The sequence below is a fragment of the Neodiprion pinetum genome, chromosome 3 (assembly GCF_021155775.2).
Source record: "Neodiprion pinetum isolate iyNeoPine1 chromosome 3, iyNeoPine1.2, whole genome shotgun sequence".
NCBI classification, from domain to species: domain Eukaryota; kingdom Metazoa; phylum Arthropoda; class Insecta; order Hymenoptera; family Diprionidae; genus Neodiprion; species Neodiprion pinetum.
Window position 1 is genome coordinate 42798295 of NC_060234.1, and position 18336 is coordinate 42816630.

Below are 18336 nucleotides of genomic sequence, written 5' to 3' on the forward strand. Positions count from 1 at the left end.
AAGAATTTGGAAAAATACCAATTGATAAAAATAACTTAAACAAATTCCTCAAAAGAGGTACAAAAAAAGATGAACATCGCTTAATGAGCAATGAATGGATGTTGGCAGGACTCAGTGATCAATTATTGCATAAATTAGAGATGGCTCTATCAATTTCGGTTTCACTGAATGATATGCTAGCAAAACTGTCTTTAATTAATATTTATGGACAGAGTATTAGTACTGTACAGAGTTAATTTAAAATCAAAGCATCCTCGATGTTTCGAGTCCAAATTATTTTTTGAGATCAAATAGGTGGTACGAACTATATAACCAATTATAGCGATGAACTTTTCCAAAGTGTATTTTAGATATACATGAAGCATAATAAATCGAGCATAATCTCTTTCATCAATTCTAGTTCCTGCCAATATAAATTATTATTTCACCAGGATTATCGCTCCTTCTGCAAAACTTTGCATCGATTACATTCCCAAGTATTTATAACATATTCATACTATAATGTTTTGATTTTCTGTGGATTTAGTGGAAACCATTGATACAGTGGAGCATTGCAAAGAGGAAAATGACACAGGTACCATGCACCTGGGAAGTGATCGAGACACTCTGGGTACAGCCTCGGTTGAGTCAGAAAACATCCAAACAGCACCTTATATAAAAATCATCGAACAACCAGCGAGTAAAGCTGTTCAATTTCGGTATAGAAATGAAGACAGAGGCATTTCCATTATTCCTGGGGTGAATAGTACACGTGCAAAGAAAACTTACCCTAGTATACAAGTGAGATGCCACCTTCAATTCTAATCTTAAAATGACAATGTACTGTCTAGAGTGTCCATTTTTAACACAATCATTGCATTGATGCAGATAGAAGGCTACGAAGGTTCAGTAGCTGTCGTCGTATCTTGTGTTGCTAAAGATTCACCGTATAAACCGCATCCACATCAGTTAGTAGGTAATGACTTCTGTAAATACGGATGCTACAGAGCAAAAATTCCCCCCGAAAGTAGAAAGGTGATATTTGGTCATCTTGGAATTCAGCGTGTCAAGAGAAGCGAAATTGAAGAAGCCTTAGAAATGAAGGAAAAAAAGGGCGTTGACCCCTACAAGAGTAATTACTATTAGTTCAAACCGTGGTGCAAACTGTGTTTTCTTCTAGTAACATGTCTTGCAATGTTCCAAATGAGGTGTGACTGAAGATACAACTGAATAATGGAAATGAACATGCTACGTACTACTTACCAGATTTTATTCTTTTAGCTGGGTTTTCACACAAAGTTACACCGATTGATATCGATATGAATGTAGTTAGGCTCTGTTTCGAAGTCTATCGGGAAGGTACTACCAAAGGATTATTTGATGTCCCATTTCAACCTGTAGTTTCAGATCCCATTTATAATAAAAGTGAGATTTATTCCTGATATGTTTACTAGCATTAAACAAGTATATGATCTACATGTTGAAATGAAAACAACTCTTCAAAGCAAGATGATTGCACTTGTAAATACTGCCTCATAATGTTCAAACGACAACAAGTACTACACAGCTGCAAACGGCGGCGATGCAGGGCAAAGTTTTATCTTGTGAATGCTTTTTTATGCAGCTAGATGCACTTTATTGGTGCGATCGGCAGCGCACCGCGGTTAATTGGTATTATTTCCGGCAATAGCTACTGTTGGCAGCGCTGTGGTATGCATTGACCCTCATATAATAGAATCATAGTAATAATATTCTATTCTTACAGAGGCATTATCAAAATTAGTTATCGTTGATCTCAGCTCCAACTATTGCAATGTAGAAGGCGGTAAGCAGATAATTCTGTTGTGTGATAAAGTTCCCAAAGAAGATGTTCAAGTTCGCTTTTTCGAGAAGCAAACTGGTTGGAAGTGTCAGGCAACCATCAAAAACATTCATCGTCAGGTTCGCATACAAGCATATTTCACCTCTCAGCCAATTGAAACAGAAAAGTTTATATGGAATTGAATAGATCAAATGAATTTTTATTCATACTTCAATTATTTGATGAAACCATGTTCTCACAACAGGTGGCGATATCATTTACAGCTCCACCGTATCACAATTTTGACGTGAACGATTCTGTACCTGTCTTTGTGGAATTATTTAGGCCTTCAAACGGTGATATAAGCAATGCGTTTCCATTTGTATTTCACCCTAAAAAATCAGGTGGGCTTGCGTTTTGGTCATAATTATAAGCGTTTACATTGAAAAAGTGCAACAGTAACTCTCTTACCTATTATTGAGTATGGGATTGTCGTTACAGGAACCAAGTTACGCAGAGAAAAAAAATATACTTACGACATCAGAGACAACAAAACTTATAAGGAAATTCAGACGGCATCAATTGAGCATGGTGAGCACATATCTAACAATAAATCCTAATAATTCAGATTCAAATTGAGTTGTCAGATAAGTTCGTTAAATTTTTACTTTGGTCTTACTTGTTGCTTTCTATTTTTCGATATTGAAATCTCTACTTTGGTGATAGGAGTTTTACAAGAAAGTATCCAATGTCATGGCTATGAATTAACGCCCATGGAAGTTAACCCAGAAGATCGAAGTCGTTCACTAAACAGAATAGTATCTACGAGTTACAAACAGTCTAGCGATACCCCAATCCCTTTACCAGAACCTTCCACAGTACCTCAAACTTTCAGGTAATTGCTTATCAATATTTTCTTTAAACAGATTGAATAATCTATTCATAGTATAGTTATATCTATATAGTTATAGTATAAGTATATTTATTCGTAGACAACCACCGCTGGTAGATAGTACTCATTTGCCGATAAATTACATACTTCGAAATTACGAAACTCACTTCAATGTTTCGCCTTTACATCTTAATTAGGTATATCCAGCCCCAAGAGCAACAGCAAAGAGGTCGAAAACAGCAATACAACCTTGTTTCACCTCTCCGGTCACAGCAGCCACCAGAGAGATGCCAAGAAGAACAATACAACATTCTTACACCACTCCAGCCACAGGAAAGATGTCAAGAAGAGCAATACAACATCCTTCGGCGAGATCAGCAACAACGAAGGTGTCAACAAGAGCAATACGACGTTCGTAAACCTTTCCAACCACAGCAAAGATGGCAAGAATTGCAATATGACGTTCTTATACCTCTCCAGCCAGAGGAGCCACAACAAACATGTCAACAAGAACAATACGATGTTCTTATACCTCTTCAACCACAGCAAAGATGGCAAGAAGAGCAATACAACATTCCTACAGTTCTTCAACCACAGCAAAGATGTCAAGAAGAGCAAAGCAATGATTTTATGCCTCTATGCCAGTCTCTTGAACAACACGTGAATGAGTAGCAACTACAAATTGTGTTAGATACAGTGAATGCAGAGTAACCTAGGTCGGCTTTTCCTTTACTCATATGGAAACTCAGGTGAGTTCCACAATGCGATACCATCAATAATTGCAGTAAGCCAGTTGAATAATGGATCAAATAGGCGACGCCAGACATCATCATTGACCTTGAATATGTTTGATTAATCAAAGAGTGTTGCTTACATAGGTATGTACGCACAATGCGTGTGAGTACCTGTAGAAATCATGAGAAATTTATGTATGTAATAATGTGTTAGATTGCAAAGTCAACGAGTGCATGCACGTGAGTAAAATCCGGCTAATAGAAACACATTAATAATAAGTTGACGGAAAAGCTGAATTTTTTACACGTAGTGTCATGACTACTTAGACAAGCAGAAAGTTATTCTGTTCTCACGTAGTGAATGACTATTTTAAATCACATATCGTCTCACATTAATGAAGAGACAAAAAATATATAGCCTAAGATTTTGTTGATTTAAATTTTTTGTTTTTGATAATTTAATGGGGTGTCTTTTTTAAGTTGTGCAACATTCAATAGGCTATAATTTGGAAGTTGATGTCATTTTGAGGTTCCAAATTGTACTGCCATGTCTGGTGCAATTCACAGCTGTTTTTGCCAAAGTTCCAAGCTAATAACAGAAAGTTTATTATCACACAGATCAGAAACAAAAATTTCCAGTCATAGACTTGACTAAATTTACCTTCTGGAACAACGGTTGAAAGAATAATGTGGAAATTGGATGAAATTTTCGAATTTTATTATTTAGTAGTTTATGGAAAAATGTCTTGGGCATATATATTTTTTTGTTTTTTTCATTTCAAGTATAGTTGAAGCAAATTCGATAGGTTGAAGACAGTTACTGTGTGACATTAATCAGGTTAAAGTATATCTATACGTACCGAAAACAGCGAAATTGAATTGTTTATAACTTTGAAAATGGAATGGAAATGAAAATATATAACCTGATTATTTTTATGTACTTTACGTTGTGCACTTTTGAAAAGTGGATTTTTTTCCAATGATACTTCCTTATTCCTCGTTGATGTTCATCATACCCGCGAATCGTAAATCTATACTATTACTCCGAGTAATGAAATATCAAATGAAAAAAAATGTGTCCAGATAAATACATGTACACTCAGGTCATTTATTGACATTGTGAAATGAACACTTTATTGAATTAATTAAGTATGTACCTCAAATAAAAAATGCTCGATTAGATTTTCAAAATGTATTTCCTTAAAAATACAATGAAAGACTTTTTTTTCTCTTTTGTTGTCAAATCTGATGGAATGAGCAGAAATATAATATCTGTAGCATTGTTGGTTGAAAATGATGAAATGTTGATCCTATATAAACTCGCCTGGACAAGATACATACAAACACAAAAACCAAACTCTTACAATTAGCATAAGATCTTGTTATGTTAGGTAACAACGTGCATAACTGTGAGCGGCAGGTCACGATTCTATAATATACCTATATCCATCGCCTACGTGCCCAACAAGTACATATATATCTACAATGTCATATGCACTTGTTTATAAACGCATGCCCGCAATTCCGAGCCCTTTTAACGTACCCGCGATCCTTTCTTACCCTAACATGGGTCTATTTTCTAGTTTTTATTTTCTTCTGACAGAGGTGCTAGAGGTCGACATATTCAAATAAAATTCTGCTTCTATCATTCGAGGAATTGCAAATACGGCGTTGTTAGCGATATACTTCCTACATGCTCTGTGGTATTAATGGGGTCGAATTTGCAGAAGCACCATGGCATAGTGGAAATACGCTCATGTCAAGGAACATGTTGACAAAGTTTACTATCATTCATAGACTGACGCTAGCGGTGTTTTCTGGCTTACCGAACATAATTTTCCACATCGTACGAAAGGTACAACGTACGACGTACTATAAATAAACAGTATAATACAGCACATCTGTACCTATACAACAATTTAATTTGATACCACTGATTTTCCCACCTAAGTAAGTGCTCGCGCTGCAGCACCTTCTCTGTGAAACCTCGTCAGTATCAATATTTTTAAACGTTTGTAATCTTTCTTTAACCGTCTACTAAATGGACGCTGTTGTATTATTAGTAAATATGGATATTGAAAATAGATCCATACTGTCACATACTACGTACGTACGACGAAAACCGCGTTAATCTTCTTCTTTTCCATCTTCGATCTGTGATTTATTTAACTACTTCCTCGAAAATATTTGTACATTAAAACGTGGGACATTGTCTCGCATTCAAATTATTATCATTATTTATTATTATTAATATTATGCAGCTATGGTACAATGGTATCGTAACCGCAATGTCTCATCACCTCATTTGCCTACCAGTCTCCCAGAATAAGTTATGACATTGAAAGATAGAACATCTTATTACTTGTATCTCAATCTTAGGGGTCATAATTTTCTTGTTAAATTATACCAATCAGGTGTTTACTCAATTTGATGGTGATGGTTATATTATTTAATAAAAATTTAAGGAAACCTAATACGTGAATCTATGTATCGCCAAATCAGTCATCCGTGTTGCCTCATACTACGATGTTTTTCGTATGACAATTTTTTAATTTTCTATTTTCTTTACTTTGTTCGGTGGCTGTTACAACAGCCTACAGTCGAAGTAATCGACCCGACTATTCGTTGGCATTATAGTAAAAAATGTGTATACATGGCCTGAGTGTGCATACCTTGAGGATCTCTCAAAGCGGCCTCCGCGCACACACAGCAGGGACAAACTGAGAGACGTTACCGGATATAAATTTGTCCGCTGCAAGAGATTCCCACTGCATACGAAACGATAATAATTTATTAGATGTGGAGCACATCCGAAATCATGAAACCTAACCACGGTGCGGTAATCTCAAATATTAAAAGAATTTTTGCCGTTCCACGCCGTGTAAGGCGCGTATATTCATGAATCCTTTCTGCAAGGGGAAAAAAAACAAAAAAAAAAAGGCGACCACACGTTCCTGCGTCTGCGTGTAGCATCAGCGCTATATTGCATATATACAGAAATTGGCGATATATTAAAATACAATGTACTATGCGTAAAACGATGATCAGGAGAAATGAATAAAAAAAAAAATTGTCTTCAAATTAATTATACATGAATTTCGTACATGTAAATGTGAAAATGATGTCAACATAAGAACGCACTTGAACGGAAAGAGTATTTTCAAATAAATAAACAAGTTGTTGTAGTAATACTATTACTATTATCAAAATTACATTTGTTGTTATTTTACAAAGAGCGAGCACAGAAACGAAACCGCAACTTTATCGTTAAAAAAATGGGAAAGGGGGGAGTCTCAAAATTGCTTGGGTAGCAAATTATTTAAGCAGAGAGAAGAAACTGAATTTTTCTTCCTTGCTCGTAACTTATCTACATTAGACGCAATAGAGTTTCTTCAAAATTATATTGAGAGCAAATATTGGAAAAGGGTTAACAATTTGTTCGTACATGACAATACTCTCTCTACTCAGAGCTCGTTGTATGCCGTGACGATCCCCCTACCCCCCCACGTGACGCTTTCATGTATAACGTTACGTAATATCATAATCGTCAGTATTAATAATAAAATGTTCCTTAGTTTATGACTTTATACATGCTATGTATGATAATTATAACGCAAAGTTAAAGACACACAATTACTCATCCACACTGCTTTTTCGGCGCATGCATAATTCGATACTTCCATGTCCCATATCGACTTTGAGGCAAAAGTGTGAAATTCTGTAAACATGATCGGCGCTGGAACTGTACTGCTCAACTGACGATTGCTATTTTGCGGTGAATTATCGGATTTTCCCATGCATTTAAAACAAAAACAAGGCGTAAGTATGGACAATTATAATTCATATTTTTCGAAGCAATGCAACTTCTCAAATTCATCGATTATTCACGAATTTCACACTCGTGCTATTACAAACTCCCTATTATACGTTCGTTCGTCTATATGCATCAATAAGATACTCTTGTCACACGCGCTAGGTGAGAGACATTCGTAGAACTACGAACGTAAATTTCATTTCAAATGTAAAAAAAAATCATCACCCCATAAATGTCCATTTTACACTATTTAAATACAATAGAGCTTTTTTCTATCTTTACTTTTTTTTGTTTTGTTGGTTTTTTTTTCGTTTTCTCTTATATATATATATATCTTAAATAAGTTTTCATTATAAAACTGTCCCTTGAAAAAAGCCAGTTATCGGACAAATACAATTATTAGGTTGTTCAAACGAACTGCATATTACAGGTTAAACATTTTACGTGGAAGTATAGTTTTGAAAACAGTTTTGTTTTACAAGATCGTTTTGGATTTCAAGATTGAATTTTTCTAAATACAAAAAAATCACATCGTTATTGTTATTATTACTATCGGTTTTATGTGAAATTAATTTAGTTTAATCATGCTGAACAATCTAATAGCATTTGATGTTGGCTAACTGGGGGCCAGGATTGCGAAGGACCAAGACATTAGGGCTGCGGCGTCCGAGTGTCGGCCGGTCGCAACTCTGGCAAGGTGGCAGCCTTTTTAAATTGTATATCGCGGGAGCACCCCCTAAGAATTGGGCAGACACGCGCCAACACTTTAAATCAACTCCTCAATATGAGAGTGAATCTCCCGCTGTCTCGAACGATGATGGCGCCGTCCACCCGTTTTCCGTCTCCCGCCGCCTCCCGTTGTCTTTCTTGCGTACTTTTCTTACTTTCTTCATTATACGTCGTCGTCGTCGTCATCACCGTCACCCTCTACTTCTCCTTCCGCATCGTCGTCTTCCTCATCTGAAAATGAAAATCATCCAAAGGATTTAGCGATTAGCAGACGCTGGAGCGAAAAGACGATCATTTCATTTCGCAAGAAACTTTGCGTTTGTGATGCAAATTTATTCAATGTAGAGAACAAAAAGTTTTGCACTAAAACGCACCTTCATCTTCTGCAAGATCATCCTCGCCTTCGGGGAGATCATCTTCGTCGTCATCGTCATCTCCATCCCCATCAACTTCCTCCTCATCAGCGTCAACTTCGTCATCAACGTCCTCCTCCTCAACATCGCCATCTCCGTTTTCTTCCTTTTTCTGTTTCTTCACTTCTTCGCTCTTATCCTGGAAAACAAAATAACCACCTCATCTTTATATCGTCTGATATCTCCTTCTCAAGATTTTTAATTAGTTATCGGGTTCCTACGGGCATCTGTTTATATCTTAACGTGCGCGATTTCGTATATTTACTATGCTATGAGGCTCGGTTTACAACAGACGCATACGTTCCCATTCCCATAGAATAGAAGGCACTAGAAGCGTGCGACCAATGAAAATCTGAAGCCCTTACCCATTGAGTATTGGATGGGGGAGCGGCTGAACGTTTGTAAAAATCACAATATCACATATTCTACGACGAATCTGCTATGTACGTGTTCATCTGTAGACGTTAATATAGGTTTCGTACATTCAACTCTTTACGGAAACGGGACATATGCGTCTGGTGGAAACGGAGGTTAGATGACATCACTCAAGAGGCGCAGGTGCACACAATTCACCGGTAGCTGTTGCCTTGCGACATTGTAGCTCTCAACTCGTGTTACGTATGTGTGTGTACTCCTTTAAAAGTTCAAATGCAAAGAAGCGAAAATCACTAGCAGAGAAGTATAAGAAACGTGGAATGGGAGAAAGTTGAGCATAGGGCGTGTATACACGAGAATTGGTCAACGTCGGGACGACTGTTGCATAGAGAGGGCAGTTAATGGCGGAAGCGTAAAAGACGCAGAACAAAGAGACACAAGAGTGGGAAGGGCTGAAAGAGTCAAATAATTCGGAAGAGAAGAGATGATCGTAGATACACAATTCGGAGTTAGCTCTGTTAAATACGATGGCAACAAATCTAGTGTTCTCTGGTAGAATTCGGTAAACTGACTCGCCGCTCTTTAATCTAATCTCATACAGCGATCTTAGAGATATGGTGTAGGACCAAAATTTATGATTCATTTCAATATTACTTAATCCAACGAGCTATGATTCTTGTCGTATTTCCGCGTGATTTTGACCGTTTTATATAATTCCATCATCTACGATTTACTAGCGCCATCTAGAAAGAGAAAACTAATTCGAACGGCGAGACCGGCAAGACTAACAGGACTAAGGGGAGGTGGTAGGTATATCTATAATCTCTGGACTGCCGCGAGTGCCGCCATTTCTGCACCCACCTATGTACAATGTTCTACACAACAGGACGCCTACACCAACAACCGCGCTGTTCGAAACTTGCGCGAAGGGGGTGGCAGCTGTTGGTGGTGGTAGTGAATCGAGGGGGGAACAAAAGCAAAGGGAAACTTTGCGCTACATCGTGACTGTAAGCTATCGGAGACTGGCTGTCGTAGCTCGGTTCGGTTCTGTTCGACTCGACTCGGCATGGCGTCCGAAGCGCTTCCACGCTATGCGGAATCCTTACGCGGATGGTGTCCCCCTCCCTTCCCGCCCCTTGCCGGCTCGCTCCGTTCATCGCAGCCCCTCTACTCGTCGCATCAACTCGGCCGTTATACAATACTGTCGAACTGTATGATCGAAGATGTAAAAATCATATAATAGGAAGAAAAATATGGAAAGTAAGTGTACGGACAAACCCGACCGACAAGGAGCTCAGAGACGAGTCGAGATGTTTATATACCGATTCGCTTTGTAATCTTGCGGTTTGTTTTATCGCTAAAAGTGTTGAAAATACTAATTATGGAAACATAGTCGCAAAGTTATTTATACCGAGCTTCAAAAATTGTTAAATATATTTAATAAGAGCTTAGAAGAGTTCACGACCTCAAAGTTGATTCGGTGACATAATTTCAGTGTCGTCGACGGTCGATTGCGAGCTTCTCTGTTCCCCCCACGCTTTTTTACTTTAGTGCGAGATGGAGCAAAGGTTTACACAGCCCCGTTCCATAGGTATGGCTAGGCGGGAAAAGAATTTATGCTTTCATACTCTACTTCTTTATCGCAGGTTGCATGGATGAAACTTCATTTGACGAGTTTTCCTTAATCCTCATCGTCGAGTGCACGGCGACACGTGGTTTTCTCGGTTGTATGCAAGTTCACATGTATTTTGTCGCGCGACGGCGAGAGCGCCGCGATCTACGATGGTACAGATTACCTATGACCCCGCCTTCGTGTGTGTATGTCGTCGCGGTCTCTGCCGATAACCAGGGAAGAAGATGGAAGAAAGAGATGAATCGTTTGATTCATACGGATTATTTCGCTTGCCTTCTTTTAGTTATAATTTAAATAACATATTATCTCCTACAAAAAAAAAATGTAGCACGATCAAAAAGGATTCCGACAGTTTCGTGTTGTCATTTCGTCTGACCTAATTCAACTTATGGAATATCTGATCAATCGATTAGTGCATGCATTGAGTGCTTTGCCAATAGTCCATAACTTTATCAGTGCAAAACAAAAATTATTCTGCTTACACATGAAGTGGTGAGAAACCAAAGGTCAGGATATTTTCGGCTCGAAATGTACGGAAATAAAAATTATTATCCCTTATTCATGTCTTAATATTTGTTATAATCTATATCTCGAAGCACTCGACGACGTATGCATGTATAAACGTAATTCCGCCCTCACACGTACACCTATGCGCGATGTACTATACTTGGGATATCTAATTATTTATCCAAATAGCTCATTCACCGGTTACGTTACGTCGCCTTGACGAGATTATGATACGTTACATATGTAATGTAAGAGTATTAGGACGTCCAAATTCAGATAACAAGTTGCAATGATACGTAACTGTGCAAATAACGAACAAAGTTTATCGCTTGAGTGTAGCAGTGGCATAGGGGCAGCACATGCAAGAGGAACGATGCCACGCCACTCGGTTGGTAAGGAAGAATCCCCAACTTACCTGCCGCGTCGCTCCCGCCAACAATATCCTTCAGTGATTCTGGAATCGGAAGCCCACAACGTACGTAAACTTGCGTCCAATCCTATTGCCACACGTATCAAATGATGCATGCACCAAAATAAGAAAAAAAAAAAAAACAAAAAAAAAGAATATAAAAAAAGAAAGGCACATTCTACCAAATTATTTAAGAACTTTGAATAGAAAGCCAAGTACGATAATCCAATCCATAGGTATACAGTAAATACCCAGCGTCATGCCGCTCTAAATATACGGTATATGTTACGATTTATACGTGGATTCCTTCGTCAATTATCAGAGGGGGAATATTACGATGTCTTCAGCATTGGTAGTAGTCCTTGCATATTGCTCAGTGTATTGAGGCAAGATCATGTTTCGTGAACTTCGTTCTAACTCATTGCAAGCGTGGATAATGGATACCAAGGCACTGTACAAACGGAGCGCCGGTTTGATAATCACAGGTAGAGGATATTATATCTATGTGTGCTGGCCGCCTCTCGACGTCGCCGTAACATATCCCCCTTGCCACGCCGCTAACCCTATCATCTACTTTCCAGCTTCTCGCAATGTAACGTAATTTACACTTTTCACTTTTCAACATCCAAGAGTTACGATATTAACATATCTACATCATTATAACCAAATATACACGAAGGAAATTCTTGTACTACACATCTCACATCTACCTACCCAAGTTAAATGGAGAAATGGTTTTGTAATGCAACGATATCGCGAATTATAAATTAGCTCTCAATGGAGTGGACGGACGGGGGGAAGAATTAATATGAAAAATAAAATAAAAAATGGAATTTATAATTTCAATAACCACGAATAGTCGACAGTTCGGGAAGGATGAATTATTATAACAGGAAGTCAGGATGTCAGGAAGCTGTGATCAGCTTCTTTCCGTGGCAAAATGTTGTAATCAGTTGTTCACGTAAGAGTGTACACAGTAATTGCTTACTACTATTGGGCGCCATAGCGTGGTTGAAGCATCAAGCGACACAAACGCGGCAAGCGCAGTAGCGGGGGCATCGGGTCGTGAGAAAAATGCGCGGGAGTCCCCAGTTTTCCAATAAAATGATGATAATAATAATGATAGTAACGACAATACCGATGATGTTGATAGCAACAATAAAAATAAGTTTTCTTTAGCATCGACTGGCCGCCACGATCAACAACAGAAGCAATAATAACAGTAATACTCGAAACAGTAATGATAGTAATAATAATCATACGTATTAATGGCGTCATCGGAAGGCCGGAAAATTAACGAGCTATGTCTTGGGCCGGGTTAAGGCGAGAGCTCTATACGCTTTTATAATGCACAAATGTGAGAATTAATGTCTCGGTCAAGGGGGCGACAGCGTAGGTAAGGAAAAATAAAGATCGTTGCAACAGGAAGAGAGAAGCGAAGCGGACAGAGGAGGGAAAGAAGTCGAGTATGTGACGAGACGCGCCGGCCGGCATCTCTCACATGGCTATCGTCGTCATCAGCGCGTTGTAAACTACAATTCTACACAACTATTACTACTAATAGAAGCGTTATGTAGTTGGGTGAAATTTTTCATTACACACCAACAATGTGTGTGTAGCATCACGGGGTGACACGTATGTACACGCCGCTACGCGCATAGAGAGAGACGCTTAATACACACACGAGCGAGCGATACGCATATCGCACACAACGACGCGCGCGCGAAAGGTTCACCTACTTTTCGGAGCGAAATAGGTAGCTGCGTGTGTGTAGATGTGTACGTGTGTGCGCGCGTGCGTACGTGTGTGTGTGTGTAGTGTACAAATGTCCTCGGTTTGGCGACATATTTGATCCACGCGCGTGTTCAATTGCATGCATCACGGCGGAGCTATAGTCACGCCGCGCAGGGAGATATGGAAAATATATGGAAAAATTACGGGATTGGCACGCGGTTGTGGCGGGGATAGCGGCAAACCCCGAGCCGAGATGAAGTATTGAGGGAAAAATTTTGCAATTACGGAGCGTCCGCGTCGAGAGCGTAGATTAATTGTTGTTATGATGCTTTCGAAGCTTCGCCGATCCACCGTACTAGCTCACGTACATACATACATCTACATACTTATACGTTTAATACACAAACAGAGGGGTAGCACACAACTTACCTCGGCCGGCCTTTTCGTTCCCTTGATTTCGCATTTCGCGTCATCTGAGGTTTTTTCGTTATCAATCGCCTTCTCGACGGCAACGTCGTTATTCTCCTTGGTACTCATGACGACGGTGGTTTTTTTTTCTAATTTGGTAATTGTTAAAACGTAAGAAACTTGTGTGTCTTCGATGCCTCGATTTCGGCGTGGGACACGACACAACGACGGCGGCGTCGGTTTCCGGCGAGTGCACGAAACGCTTACGAAAGCGGAGGACTAGCGGACCTCGGAGCGGACTGAAGCGGACTACTTCACTCACTCGGCGTACCGTCCAACCTGGCTTTGTTCAAAAATGAAGATGGCGCGGGTTTGAAGCTCGATAAATCCCTGATTGGTCGATCTCTCTTCAGGCCTCGCCGCACCTGAAATGCACCGATTAATAAAGTGAATAAATTTTAACATTTCATGAGTAATTATTCAACCTTTATACCTTGCAATCAATATCTATATTGAATAAATAAAATTATTCACTTCCGCGGACGAGGGGTTTGAGAGTACGAAGCGTACTTCGGAGCCCTGGTTCGAGGCTTTGTCGCTTGATTCAAACTGGCTTTAGCGCTGCAATTCGTCGATCAAATTGTTACTCAAATTACGTCCAAAAAAGTTTTTTAACGGTATCTAAAATTCTATTTCGTAAAATAACTAAGCGGAAATAATTCAATCCTGTTAAACTTCCTGACGAGAAAAAGCCGGCTTACCTACCAAATATACGTGGGTATCGCAGCGGCACGTGATACTCTTACTCGACAGTGAATAACGTAGAGAAAAAGATTCCTATTTTATTCGTCATCGGTTCCTTGCTCGAGATATTGATCGAAAGAAGTATCGGAGGTTGAAGAGATCAGAAAACGGTGGAATATATTGGTATTAAACTCATGCGGACAAGTCTACGCAAGCGTACCGCGCAGCTAACAGGCATTTCCGGCCTGCCTCCGCTTCCTTTTTCTTCTAAACAACCAAGATGGTAGGTGAATTGTGTTTTATTTTGTGGAGTTTCATCCATCAGCATCGACTTGCAAAACGAATAGATTGATTTTCTTAATGGAATCATATCATGATCAAACCACCCGAGCACTATATTTCAATTGATATTTCTCTTCAATCGCCAGTTCGCGATCTCGTTCGAAGGGACGACATGACAGACGGTCAACATAACCTCGAAATCCCCTACTGATACTAATAAATCTTAATACGTTGTTAAAAAATCAGTTACCGACGTGGGGACTAGATAAGACGGACAATTCCAAAAATTTCATGTATTGCGCGAGGTTTTTACTGCACGTGAACATCTCATGGGGCTCTTCTGCCTGCATTTCACACAGATACCTGCATCCTGAGCTTAACAACTTTCGTTACAGGTGAACGTACCCAAACAGAGGCGCACGTTCTGCAAGAAGTGCAAGGTCCACAAGCCGCACAAAGTCACCCAATATAAGAAAAGCAAGGAAAGGCATGCGTCTCAGGGCCGAAGACGTTATGATCGTAAGCAACAAGGTTTCGGAGGTCAAACGAAGCCCATTTTCAGAAAGAAGGTACGTATTCTTATTCCATATTACTCGCTAACTTTAATTGCTCATTTGATATTTTACCACAGTTTTTTTTTTTCAAATTTAAGGTAGCTTAAAAATTCTAAAACTTTCCTAAAAAATTCTAATAAAAAAAGTGAGTAATTTTTTTTTTAACTGATGGGAACATTGGTTTTTCATTCATTTCTGGAGTTGTCATGCTTGAAGCTTCTACAGAACTGGACTAACTGATCAGTATGTCATAACCCAGAGAGCATTTTATTGATTGACGTTATTTTCCTTGCAGGCTAAGACAACCAAGAAAATTGTGCTAAGGATGGAATGCACTGAGTGCAAGTACAGAAAGCAAATCCCACTTAAACGTTGCAAACATTTCGAGCTGGGAGGTGATAAGAAGAGGAAGGTGGGTTTTTCAAAACCTAGTGCATCTAGATCGTTTTATATTCGGTGCTGAGATGTGTGGAAATTGATTCCAAACAGTTCAAACTTGTTTAAGTCTTTGTGCCATTTAAATAATCTGAAACAAGTCTCGAAATTCCATATGGTGATATTTCAAAAGCGATTGAAACATTTATCGATATTAGTCTGATGAGAGTTTGAGATATTTGTCCCTAGGAATTTTACCCACAACTAACGCACCTAAACCGAATGGAAGTAACACGCATAAAAATTAATTTAAACCAGTAACCAATTGCAGAATATTTTGTTTTCTATTTACAGGGCCAGATGATCCAGTTCTAAACCTTGCGTTTAAGATTGTAACTATACAAACAAAAAAATAAAATAAATCGTTCAAGATTTGAAATGTGTTTATTTACTAAATGGTTATATCAAACAACAATGCATATATTACGTTTTCTTTTCTTTTCTATCAACTGGGTCTGTCAAAATTTTTCCAACATGACAAATATTTTACTTCGTGAGCGCTGTGAATACTCTTTGTACCTTACTGTTTCATATGCATACTTCCTTTACTCTTCAGTTTATTATCAAGCATCATCCTCATCAGTAGTTGTATTTGTCTCAACTATTTCCGTTATTGGAACCAACTGATCAGGATTGCTGTTTGAACATCAAAGTGTGTTAAATTCTTTGTCACATATTCTGTGAATGTAGTCTTATATTCAGTATATCTTGAAACAAGACACATTTTCGAAATTCTATTCGCATCCGTAATACCTAATAAAACTATTCAAAAAGGTAATTTGAAGTAATTTTGGAACGAATATGCCGATTCCAAAATATCTGCATTTATATTCTTGAAGAAACATAAGAGATTACATGAAAGATCTTGAATAAATATTATATACTGACACAAACTGAAAAGAAGGCTACAGCAGGTCTATGAAGATTGTTTGACATTTTTGTAACAGCATTTCAGCCTATCCCAGTACATAGCCCCTTTCAAATTTTAAAACAAATTCATGTATAAATAGTCTAAATATTAAATGTTAGAAGAGTTATTTTCTGGAAATACTCACTCTAGCAAAAGTGGATCTAGACCCTCTTGTTTCATTTTCAATTTGACAGCCTGCGCAGGTACGCCAAACTGAAGCATTTTAAAGAATTTTGCATATCGTGGATCTTTACTGATGGGTTGCGTGTTACTAATTTCACTTTTTTCATCAATCAACTCAGCTTTCACCGCTTCAATCTCATTTGTCTGGTCTTGTTCCACCGTTTTCTGTTCTTGATCACTTGATTCAGTGATTGGTGAAGACTCTGTCTTTGTTGGAAAGTCAATCTCTGGTATCGACGCGAGCTGATAAAAAAGCACAGCGTCTCATTTTAATTATTCACATACATATTAAATGAAGAAAAAGTGCAAAGTCGACTTAACACTTGCGAATAGTCCCTCTGCTGTAATGTGTGATGCTGAATAAACATGTTAAGATAATTAGTAGTTTTGCTTACCCTAGATTCAAGGATTCCTAGCGACGCTTCAACTTTTTGCAATTTATTTTCAAACTCAAACAGTTTTTCCTCGCAGGATAGAGCGAACTTGTTCAAAAATGTTACTGTATGTACAATAAAATGATTAACGAACGTTATAGTTCTTTTTTGATGAATCGGCGGGACCTAAAAATAAATGTTATTCTATACGTTAGAGACTCAAAATCCAACTACACAAATTTTCGATTTCTGTTAATCTGTACAGGATGGACGCATTAAATGTTAATAATCTATTTACGTCAGCTAAAACTTTTAGACCTTACAGGTCATATGAACTTTGTTTCTGATATTTACACCATGTGTACCCAGATCAGTCCAGATCCAAGTAACTGGCAGACCCAAAATTTAGTTTCGTTGCGCTCATGACTACACATAGAAAACTAATTCTAATTGGCTGCCGAGTAATTAATAGAAGTCGGACGAGCATAGAAATTGTTGGTAGGTATAGAATCAGAAACGCGATTATCGTAGATGATTTTACGATTGATATGTAAACTAATAAAAATTTGAACTGTAGATACGAAAATTGGTGACATGGGAACCGGGGGACGAACGATATCGTGTTGTACCTTGTACGAAGGACTAATTAGGATAAAATTAACTAACCTTAGTAAAGTCAACGGTAGGTTCGATCATCGGAATCCCATAATCGTTCATGTTGCACAGTTTGCTAAGAAGAGAGTGAAATATTGTACAATGTAACCTAGAGTCTCCTAAAGTGACGACTTCTGATGGTCAACTGATTTCTGACATTTCTCCATTTGACGTACGATTTGACGTTTCGTTCCGAGGGACCCTCTAGCAGACACTGACAGAGTCACCCACGCTTGATGACAAATTTACGCGCTGAATTTGAGTAGAGTACATAACCAAGATTCACTCTTTGCGCGCTAACCCTAATAATGCACGTTGCCTGAAGAATATTCTTCAGTCAACGTAATACATCAACCAACACATTGAATTCGTTTTTAACACACAATGAATGGAATTCGAAACGGCGGATTTTGTTATCATAACCACCTCCGCGGTGTTAGTCGAAAGAATACACCGCACATTTCCCACCGCACAAAACAAATACCCAAATACATCAACATATCTACGTACGACTATTTTTGCACATTTCCTAATTGACTATGACAAAGTTATAGTGTTTGAAGGTGCAGAAAGTGCAGTTCAACTTTTCTCTTCAATCGGCTCGACTCATTGTACCTTTATTGTTAAAAACGCTTCTGTACCACAAAATCTAATTGACAATTATCGTCGATATTAATGCATTATACGTATAATATAGTTGTGTGTATAACTTATAAAACTACAATAGATTGTTCTTAATCCCTATAAACTTCCGCATAAACTAAATTTGCAT

At 38.4% G+C, this 18336-nt stretch overlaps 4 protein-coding genes across 6 annotated transcripts in view; 2 read left to right on the top strand and 2 right to left on the bottom strand.

The window, feature by feature from the left end:
• Positions 1-7579, top strand: part of LOC124214889 (embryonic polarity protein dorsal-like) — a 13991-nt gene extending 6412 nt beyond the window's left edge. For both annotated transcript variants that reach the window (XM_069134236.1, XM_046617634.2), the window contains exons 3-10: positions 527-780; positions 868-1111; positions 1261-1404; positions 1745-1920; positions 2046-2184; positions 2282-2371; positions 2507-2675; positions 2870-7579. In XM_069134236.1, coding sequence (XP_068990337.1) covers positions 527-780; positions 868-1111; positions 1261-1404; positions 1745-1920; positions 2046-2184; positions 2282-2371; positions 2507-2675; positions 2870-3344 — 1691 coding nt within the window. In that variant the 3' untranslated portion in view covers positions 3345-7579. The remainder of the gene's footprint in view (positions 1-526; positions 781-867; positions 1112-1260; positions 1405-1744; positions 1921-2045; positions 2185-2281; positions 2372-2506; positions 2676-2869) is intronic.
• Positions 7580-8112: 533 nt separating this feature from the next.
• On the bottom strand, positions 8113-13557 carry LOC124214894 (bacchus). Its single transcript, XM_046617640.2, has 3 exons — positions 13450-13557; positions 8324-8501; positions 8113-8180 (listed from the first exon to the last, which is right to left on the bottom strand). Exons 1-3 carry the CDS (start codon positions 13555-13557, stop codon positions 8113-8115), a joined length of 354 nt encoding a protein of 117 aa, XP_046473596.1.
• A 758-nt stretch (positions 13558-14315) lies between these two features.
• On the top strand, positions 14316-15822 carry RpL36A (ribosomal protein L36A). Its single transcript, XM_046617642.2, has 4 exons — positions 14316-14455; positions 14850-15023; positions 15304-15420; positions 15738-15822. The coding sequence occupies exons 1-4, from the start codon at positions 14453-14455 to the stop codon at positions 15756-15758; spliced, it is 315 nt and encodes a 104-aa protein (XP_046473598.1). The 5' UTR covers positions 14316-14452; the 3' UTR covers positions 15759-15822.
• Positions 15305-17785, bottom strand: CCDC53 (Coiled-coil domain containing 53). Of its 2 annotated transcripts, XR_006882221.2 has the most exons (5): positions 17577-17785; positions 16932-17096; positions 16499-16779; positions 16332-16418; positions 15305-16079 (listed from the first exon to the last, which is right to left on the bottom strand). XR_006882221.2 is itself a non-coding variant. In XM_046617638.2 (4 exons), the coding sequence occupies exons 1-4, from the start codon at positions 17625-17627 to the stop codon at positions 16007-16009; spliced, it is 570 nt and encodes a 189-aa protein (XP_046473594.1). In that variant the 5' UTR covers positions 17628-17783; the 3' UTR covers positions 15305-16006. The 2 variants fall into 2 exon arrangements, 1 of the variants encoding a protein (XP_046473594.1); XM_046617638.2 differs by lacking the exon at positions 16332-16418 and having other exon boundaries at positions 17577-17783.
• Between the last annotated feature and the right edge of the window lie 551 nt (positions 17786-18336).